This window comes from Pieris napi, chromosome 9 (assembly GCF_905475465.1).
Source record: "Pieris napi chromosome 9, ilPieNapi1.2, whole genome shotgun sequence".
Taxonomy (NCBI): domain Eukaryota; kingdom Metazoa; phylum Arthropoda; class Insecta; order Lepidoptera; family Pieridae; genus Pieris; species Pieris napi.
Genome location: NC_062242.1, coordinates 1,709,627 through 1,719,522, shown reverse-complemented (window position 1 = coordinate 1,719,522; position 9,896 = coordinate 1,709,627). Strand labels below are relative to the sequence as shown.

At 34.0% G+C, this 9,896-nt stretch overlaps 2 protein-coding genes across 4 annotated transcripts; one reads left to right on the top strand and one right to left on the bottom strand.

The window, feature by feature from the left end:
• Nucleotides 1-274: 274 nt before the first annotated feature.
• Nucleotides 275-1,407, bottom strand: LOC125052189 (iron-sulfur cluster assembly enzyme ISCU, mitochondrial). The gene is made up of 3 exons (XM_047652845.1): nucleotides 1,109-1,407; nucleotides 736-1,039; nucleotides 275-537 (listed from the first exon to the last, which is right to left on the bottom strand). The coding sequence occupies exons 1-3, from the start codon at nucleotides 1,199-1,201 to the stop codon at nucleotides 464-466; spliced, it is 471 nt and encodes a 156-aa protein (XP_047508801.1). The 5' UTR covers nucleotides 1,202-1,407; the 3' UTR covers nucleotides 275-463.
• Nucleotides 1,408-1,567: 160 nt separating this feature from the next.
• LOC125052187 (cyclin-dependent kinase 8) lies at nucleotides 1,568-9,087 on the top strand. Of its 3 annotated transcripts, none has more exons than XM_047652841.1 (9): nucleotides 1,570-2,126; nucleotides 2,400-2,651; nucleotides 2,984-3,173; nucleotides 3,499-3,712; nucleotides 4,037-4,205; nucleotides 4,901-5,014; nucleotides 5,524-5,559; nucleotides 7,943-8,015; nucleotides 8,890-9,087. In XM_047652841.1, the coding sequence occupies exons 1-9, from the start codon at nucleotides 1,881-1,883 to the stop codon at nucleotides 9,012-9,014; spliced, it is 1,419 nt and encodes a 472-aa protein (XP_047508797.1). In that variant the 5' UTR covers nucleotides 1,570-1,880; the 3' UTR covers nucleotides 9,015-9,087. The 3 variants fall into 3 exon arrangements, with proteins under 3 accessions (XP_047508799.1, XP_047508797.1, XP_047508798.1); XM_047652842.1 differs by having other exon boundaries at nucleotides 1,573-2,123; XM_047652843.1 differs by lacking the exon at nucleotides 5,524-5,559 and having other exon boundaries at nucleotides 1,568-2,126.
• Nucleotides 9,088-9,896: the final 809 nt, after the last annotated feature.

Here is a 9,896-nt window from a genome sequence, read left to right as displayed (position 1 = left end):
TAAAATCCATTCAGTAATGTTTATTTAGTATAAAATGGACTTTTACATCACTTAATTTCAATATATGTATATCTTTTGATATAATATATATAGTTTTAGAGCAACTCTGTATCAAAATAATGCTCACATTCCTAGCACTCCTTAAAAATATGCATGGGTCCTACATTAAGGCAGGTGAAATAAGTTACAATTTTCTATAATTTTACATTGATACAATGTGATTGTTGATATTAAGCCATTATAGTAATTGGAGGTCTCAAATAATAAATATGTATAGGTCACATCATCTATTTATTCGAAAATAACAACTATTATACTGCCACAAGATAATAGCTATTGACTATAGCAGTGTTTACATAAGATAACATAAAATTCCTAAGTTCTATTTAATAAATTTTTAATTTTATCCAACATCCTTAATACAATCACAGATCTGTTCCTCATAAGTTCCTCTAAAGCTCATTTACTTCTTTTCATTGTGCTGTTGTTTGATTCTATAGTCTGAGAGAGCAGCTTTGATGGCATCCTCAGCAAGCACTAAACATAAAATTTCAAATAATAATTATAAATCAACATATGTAAATGTATATGTTGGTTGTGCTGGTTCTTGAAACTTATATACTTTTAACTATGTAGTTATAAGAGATACATTTTAAGCAATGATGCATAATTGTTAATTTGGTTTTTATTTAAAAAAAAATTGAAAAACATACACATTACATTACATTTACTTACTAGAACAGTGTAACTTGACAGGCGGCAAGGACAGTTCCTTAGCTATATCAGTATTCTTCAGTTTTAATGCTTCATCAACTGTCTTTCCCTTGACCCATTCTGTTGCAAGGGAGCTTGATGCAATAGCTGAGCCACATCCAAATGTCTTAAATTTCGCATCAATAATTTTGCCATCGTCATCAACTCTGATTTGTAACTTCATGACATCACCACAAGCTGGAGCTCCTACCAACCCTGTTCCAACATTCTTGTCCTTTTTGTCCAATGAACCGACATTTCTAGGGTTTTCGTAATGATCAATAACCTAAACAAAACAATTTTTATCGTCCGGTAGAATAATCAATAACCTTGACATTGGATATCGAATACTTACATTTGCATGATATGACGCAGTTTGGGCAATATGAATGCCGCTGCGATTTCTTAAACAAATGCAACGACATAAATTCGGAAACAAGTATGCCATTGTTACACTATTTCGGACCCCTTCCTAAGTTTTATTTTTGGTTAATGCTGAGGACTTAGTAGGTTAGAGTAATATTTCACCAAAAGCTTGAGCAATTTGCACGCAATTTTTGAGGAACTTTAAATTTACGACGCAAACTCGGAAAATAAAAGTCAAAACTGAAAAGAAAATTATTCTGAAGTCTGGAACTCTGAACTGTAAGCTCAAGCCACAGATTCCTAATATACTAGCACAGATTTAGTAGAGTTGACACTTGACAGCTTTGAGTAGTGCAAGGATAATTGATGACAGCGTCTCACTTAACAGACCAACCTTTTTAAACCAATTTGTCAACGCACTTTAACTCTACTAAATCTGTGCTCAACTGCAAACTATTCACTATTGTTAATTGTATTGTATTAACTATTAAGTATTAACTAAGCTGCCCAAGCCCCAGCCCCCAAGTCCTAACTTACAAGTAGCAACTGTAAATTGTTGAGCGAGTGTGGAGAATTAGAAACAATGGGCAGAAATTTTCTAATATTTTAAAGATACACCTCGATAGTCTAGCTTAATTAAGAGAGGAAAACAAATTGTATCCCATTGTAAAGAATGTATACTAGATTTTACTAAAATAACTGAAAGTGATACAAGTGTATTATAAGCTACTAGTCTAGTGAATAGTGATAGAAGCCGCAACATGGGAGATAACTTTCAAAATAAAACTATGGCACCAGTTATGATGGACTATGAGTTTAAAATAAAAACACAGAATGAACGTTCTAAAGTAGAAGATTTGTTCGATTTCGAAGGTTGTAAGGTAGGCCGTGGTACCTACGGTCATGTATATAAAGGCCGGCGGAAAGATGGATCAGACACTAAAGATTATGCCCTAAAACAAATTGAAGGTACAGGGCTCTCCATGTCAGCCTGTCGAGAAATCGCAGTAAGTACGTAGGCCTCTTAGAACACCATAGATTTTCTACAAGACAAAGAGTGAGTTTATTCTAAAAACTTATATGCAGGTCGATTGCCAAAATAAAAACCCATCCTAAATCATTACTATAACATTTAATTCAGTTCTGTTAGATAATGATTACAAATCAGTCTTTCAAGTATGCACAATGTGTTAAATATTTTTTTGTATAAATCTGGGATTTTATATTATTTTACCTTTCAATTGAAACAGTTATTAAGAATGTGAATTTAAAATTTTCAGTTGTTACGAGAGTTGAAACACCCAAATGTTATTAACTTAATCAGAGTATTTCTATCACATACTGATAGAAAAGTTTGGCTGTTGTTTGACTATGCTGAACATGACCTTTGGCATATAATCAAGTTCCATAGAGCAGCAAAGGCTAATAAGAAGTCTGTTATGGTCCCCAAGGGCATGGTTAAGAGTTTATTATATCAGATTTTAGATGGCATACATTATTTACATTCCAATTGGGTCTTACATAGAGATCTGGTAAGTCTAATAGAAAAACTAATTTAATGTTTAACAATACATTTATTTATTTTTATTTATTATGGTATAAGTAAATACCTTAAAAGAAAGAAGTTTACACTAGTGTGGTTGAAACATAAAGGAACATATACCAGGACATCTAACAATTTTCATCTAAAAACTTATATTATTGCATATACTACAACAGTTTTAAAATATTTAAAGTTTTCTTAGTGTAACCTTAGTTAAGTGACTACACACAGTACATAAAAGATATTTCATGAAAAGAAAGCTGACATAACATAAGTTAAATAAATATGTACTGTTATATGGTGTTAAAATTATTTTTCCAGAAACCAGCTAATATATTAGTGATGGGTGAAGGCCCAGAAAGAGGTAGAGTGAAGATAGCAGACATGGGATTTGCAAGGTTGTTTAATGCACCACTTAAACCACTTGCTGATCTGGATCCAGTAGTGGTAACATTCTGGTACAGAGCCCCAGAACTGCTTTTAGGTGCTCGGCATTATACAAAAGCTATAGGTAATTTGATTTAAGACAGATACATACTAACACGTATCTGTAAATTGTCCAGTGTTTAAATAGCTTTACACTGTGACAATTTAAGGAATGTTTATATACACACATATATACATACATACAGTATTTTTTTGCTCCAATAATTAATTTATCTGGATTGAAATTGTAAATTTTTAAGTTTAATCCTAATTCCTAAGCACCATGAATTTCCAAAACATGCTAGAGTCAACATGTTTTATCTACACAGAAGCACATCACAATTGAATTAGTTTTCCGGAAAAAACCCTTCTACTGAATTCATTCTGTAAGATATGTATCTATTTTTCAGATATTTGGGCAATTGGCTGTATATTTGCAGAATTACTGACATCCGAACCAATATTCCATTGCCGTCAAGAAGACATAAAGACAAGCAACCCATACCATCATGATCAGTTGGATAGGATATTCAATGTCATGGGCTTTCCTTTAGAGAAAGACTGGGAAGATATTAGAAAAATGCCTGAACATGCTACTTTAGTTAAGGATTTCAAACGGTCTAAGTGAGTATTTAGTAATAGTCATAATTATTATATTTTTTTAAACGAACCTAATACCGGCGTTGTGCAATCTACACTCCTCCCTCAAAGGCCGGCAACGCACCCACTAAAAATGGGTGTCTATGGGCTGCGATGACCTACCCTTTTTGGACGTCCCGCAAGCTCGTTTGCCCCTTCCTTAAACTAATTTAAGGAGTTGTGAGTGTACTGTAATTTAATACACTAATAATTTAATTGTGTAGTTATATATAATTTGTATTATTTAAAAACCGCCTTTAAAAGCCCACTACGTTTACACAAATTAATAAATTCTTATATTTTTTTCAGCTATCAAAACTGTTCACTAAGCAAATACATGGACAGACATAAAATAAAGCCTGACAGCAAAGCCTTCAGCTTACTACAGAGGCTTTTATTAATGGATCCAAATAGGAGAATAACATCGGAACAAGCTATGCAAGATCCATACTTCTCCGAGGATCCATTACCAACTCAGGTATGTGACTATCTTTGTTAAAAAAATATTATACATATTTATTTTAACTTGGTAGATATTATATTATATTTGATAAGATTTTCATAAAGAATTCAGATTATAGACATTGTTATTTATAATTCTGTTAATTAAAAAAATTAAAATTGAACATTCAAAATTGAAAGACGCGCCAAAACGAGTCTCTAAGCAAGATGGCGTCGTACCATTCCACGTATTACCTGCGATTTGTGTTAAATTACATAAATACACATTTTATTTGTATCAAAAACAGTCTCCGTTGCAACTCCAAGACAGTATTAGTAGTTTTGTGTCACGTGACTTAAATATTAAAAAATATATATTTTTAACTATTGATATTTTATACAAATTAATAATATATTTAAAAAAATTAACATTATAATAAAAACAGTTGCACTGTCACCCTTGAGGGCTCAGTCGTTATATTTCGAGATTAATTTTTCTTAAGTTTTCTTAAGGTTACCTCGCAAGGTTTCCTTCACCCTACGTAGGGAGTGTTTAAGACGCACATTGAAAGTAAATTAAAAAAACCTACGACCTCAGGGATGGAATTTGATTTATTTTTAATTAATAAAAAATATCTGTCAACTGGATGTGGCAGTCACAGACATGAGCGATTTGAATATAAACAAATATCAGTAATTTATTTAAAATTATGACTTATAAAAACATATCAGGATGTATTCGCCGGATGTCCTATACCGTATCCGAAGAGGGAATTCCTCACGGACGACGATCAAGACGACAAAAGCGATTCAAAGGCCAGACAGAATCAACAGCAACAACCAAATGTAAGATTTATTATTTGTTTGTGTCAATTATTATAACTCAATATATTTTTCGAATTTTCTTTCAAGGGAGCGTTCAAGTATTACGTAACGAAATTTGGGAGGGGGGGGGGGGGTCCTTTTGTAAAACGTTACGATGCGGGGCGGTGATTGAATTACGCGTTATTGTTAATATTATTTTCGACTTTCCAGTACTTTACACCACATAATGGTAACTTTTAGGTATAAATAGTCACTAGGTGGTCACGAAACGTTTGACTATCCTTGGGTACAGAATAACGTTACGGTGCGTTACATGGGGGGGGGGGTCCAACCAAAAATTGCGTGACGTAATACTTGAACGCTCCCAAAGCAATTATTTTAATTTTAATATGTTAATGCATTTTTTAAAATTAATTTGTAATAGATTCAAACTTAATAATTACTTTTATAATTTCGTAATGCATGTTTAATTTAAATGCTTTATATAAGTTGGAATGATGAGCTTTTATTTTTTTTTATTTCATTTATAGGACAGAAGACAGAATGAGCAGACAATGAGACTTATGGTAAGCATTCATTTTAATGAACCGAATTTCATTAAAATCTGTTCATTATGGAGCTTAGAAGGTTCATATCTCTGCTCATTGTAATATATTTTTGTATTCGCATGTCATTTATAATATACAGCGTGTTCCTTGTTGATAGGGCTAGTAGTAGCTGACCCCAGAAACTTTTATTTATTATTTTCTATTGTACAATATATGCAATGCAATCATAGTAAAATATCGTCATAATCGTAGAATAGTGACGGATCTGACAAATAGTAAACTTTACAGGGCAGCCTTTTCAAAGTAATATAATCATGTTAGTTTTTTTGTCATAACTATTTTAATTCATATTCTGTAATTATGAAAATTGGCATACAAGCAAACATCATTATCATTTCAATATTTGTATTATGATGGTATATAGCGCATTAAAATGACTTAGACCTTCCAATGTCAATTGTCAATTTAAACCGAATTTATAGCGAAATAGGCCATTTTATTTTATGAAAAACATGTGACGGTGGAACATAAACACACAATTTTTCCATCCGCCGAAGCGTTGACATTCGTTGCTATAATATTTAACAATGATGATAGGTACTAAGTGCCACAATAGGAAGTAGGAACTTGTTATTGACGCCCGTGCCAAGTGTAGACGTACAGGATGTCTTTAAATATGACTTTATGTTTGTACATGCAATAAAAGAAGAAACTAATAAAGAAAATATATTACGAATACTTTTTTATAGTTTGATTAATTGCTCGTTCAGACACGGCGGGAACCGCGCGATTTGAGAATCGCGCGGGTCTTATTTGTATGAATTATTAAGTAATCGTTCAGACATATCCGCGCGGTTAATCAAACCGCACGGTTTCCGCAACCCAACCGCCAGAAAATAGAATCGCGATACTCCCGCGCGGTTCTATTACTATGAAGATCTTAGTGCTCGTTCAGACACAGCGGGAACCGCGCGATTGTCAGATCGTGCGGTTTGAACCGCAAAAATGGCGACTGTTCAGACAGTGGCGGTTAGTTAGCGATCAGTTTCAAGATGGAAGTCGAAGAGTAACTAACGTGTCAGTGGTTGATACAGAAAATAAAGAAAAGGCAGATTCAGAGAGGATCTTAAGAGGATAGTAACACTATATCCCAATTTAAGAATGTTTGAGCGAAATTTTTTTGACTATTTGAGAATGTCAATAAAATCTTTTGATGAACTCATTGAACTAAACAGGTAAGATATTTCAAGCTCTGAATCACATATGAGGGCAAGCGTGTTATCAGAAGAAAAACTCTCCACTTCATCAATAAATAACTCACGGTGCTCTTGTTATGACGTGTTAATCGCGCGGTGCCCGCAATGCTAATGAACGCTGAGTAAGATCTTCATAGTAATAGAACCGCGCGGGAGTATCGCGATTCTATTTTCTGGCGGTTGGGTTGCGGAAACCGCGCGGTTTGATTAACCGCGCGGGTATGTCTGAACGATTACTTAATAACTCATACAAATAAGACCCGCGCGATTTCCATGCGATTCTGAAATCGCGCGGTTCCCGCCGTGTCTGAACGAGCAATTACTCAGCGTTCATAAGCATTGCGGGCACCGCGCGATTAACACGTCATAACAAGAGCACCGTGAGCTCGCTATCGCTTCGACACTGAGTTATTTATTGATGAAGTGGAGAGTTTTTCTTCTGGTAACACGCTTGCCCTCATATGTGTTTCAGAGCTTGAAATACCTTCCCTGATTAGTTCAATGAGTTCATCAAAAGATTTTATTGACATTCTCAAATAGTCAATAGTGTTACAAATTTACTATGTGTCAGTCGATCCTCTCTGAATCTGCCTTTTCTTTATCAACCACAGCCACGTTAGTTACTCTTCGACTTCCATCTTGAAACTGATCGCTAACTAACCGCCAATGTCTGAACAGTCGACATTTTTGCGGTTCAAACCGCACGATCTGACAATCGCGCGGTTCCCGCCGTGTCTGAACGAGCACTAATGTAGTAGTTTTGACGTGACAACGTCTAATAAATCGATGAACGCCGGCTGCACGCACGAAAAAGCATGAATGAGCAAGCGCCGTATCTATCTCTCTTCCACTCGATTGGCCTTTACGTCCGAGTATTCACTCCTTTGTATCCACACAAAATAGTGATAAGTCAATAAAATGATCCAATTTTATTCATAAAAGTGTTCAATCATTTCACAATGTTAAGTGACGTTGTCACGTTAAACTATCGTCCGTACACCGACTTTAAAGATTATATTTGATATTGTTGTTAGTCTTCTTTCCATGTAGTGATGCTGGTAAGAAGTTTTTTGAATTTCAAAAAGAAATACATAATAACGTTTAATATTTTTATACAGGAGTAATACTAAATATTTTCTTCGCAGACTCAACAAAACCAGGTCCAAGCGAATAGTCATGATCACGCTGCAAACAATGCGAAGAGAATGAGGATGTCCGGTAAGCATTTATAGGTTTGCTGCATTATTCATAGAAACGAAACATGATCTTGCGTCTCTTTCTCTCATATTGTGATTTTCACTGTGATGAAAAGAGACAGATGAGTGATTCGCTGCAAATACACCGTTTTATGAATGAATAATAATTAATAGATATTCAACTTAATAGCTGTCAAGTTCAGCGCTGATATGAATACAAGTCCCGCGTGACTATCACCTCTGTCTAAATACATCACATTTGACTTAAATAAATAATAAATAAAGATTTTCCTTAATTGTTATTTACTTCTAATTGGTAAGAAAAACATTTTTTTATGGCAATCACTTTTATCAGTCAGGTTGTCCTTTGACATAGGCCTTACCTGGTGTAGGCCATTCTGCACTTCCCTGAGCTAACCTGCTCCATCTATTCAGCAGACCATATGCCCATCTTATTACTTTATTCGACGTACCCTCTTTCTTTTGCCTTTTTTAGTACGTTAAATTTATGCCAAATTTAGACCCAAGGGATTTTTAGTTAGAAATATTTATGTTGCTTTAAATAACTTAAATATACTATTATTAATTAGGTTATTACCTAAAGCATATTTGCTTGAAATTCAATTTAATAAAAATTCTTTACTATCCCAAGCACTTTAAATGATCCGGAGGTTGTATAGATAGTAGTCTGCTTTAGTCCTTCTTAAATAATAATTATGTAATTAACCTTGTGTCTGACGTAGATATTCGGCTCTAAGGTCCGTATTCTTATTCGTATCTCAAGCCACAATCTCGACTTGGTTGCTCTCGGTTTGACAGCTCTTGAAACTATATATGAGTTTGATTGACGTTTTAGAGTTCCAAAAGATAAAGAAAACAATTATTAATACTTTCAGGTCCAAACCAAGGCAACAACAACCAAGGTGGCGGCCAACAAGAGTTCCATCAACAGCAACAGATGATGTACGGACAACAACAAAATGCCAACCAGCAACAACAAAATTTCCAACAGAGGTTTTGAAGATTTGAAATCTTGATCAATGTAAAAAGTTGATATAACAATATTTATAAAATTAAATAATTAATTAATTAAACTATGCTGTGTTTATTTTAAACCAAACATTCCCTTAATTTGTTACTATAAATTTCGATTAGCTATTAAATAAACTGTTTGTGAAATAATTCGTAATTCCTGGTAAAAAGGTTAGAAACAATGCGCGGGCCAATCTAAAGGCCCATTTACATGATGCCATTTTCTTGTACATACCAGAGCAATAATTGAATGCAATAAATGAAGCGCAATAATTGCCGTTCAAGAATTGTATGCAACTGTTTACACTTGAAAACTTGAATGCAATTATTGTATTCAAGTATTGACAAGGAAATAATTGCACATGCCTTTTGTTTACACCAATGCAACTATTTTAAGGAGATTATTGCTTTCAAGTTTAGACTTGTCTAAACACAGGCTTGTACGTGCGTATACCATTTAATGGCGCTTTCGTGCAAAGGCCCATTTACATGATGCCATTTTCTTGTACATACCAGAGCAATAATTGAATGCAATAAATGAAGCGCAATAATTGCCGTTCAAGAATTGTATGCAACTGTTTACACTTGAAAACTTGAATGCAATTATTGTATTCAAGTTTTGACCAGGAAATAATTGCACATGCCTTTTGTTTACACCAATGCAACTATTTTAAGGAGATTATTGCTTTCAAGTTTTGACTTGTCTAAACACAGGCTTGTACGTGCGTATACCATTTAATGGCGCTTTCGTGCAAGTATTGCACGTATTTGCGTTGCCAAATTTTTCATTCAAGTCTTAAATGTTTTAGAAGAGTGTTGGAGTTTGAATATGTAAATATTAATGTAATAATGGCAGGCAACACTTGTCACA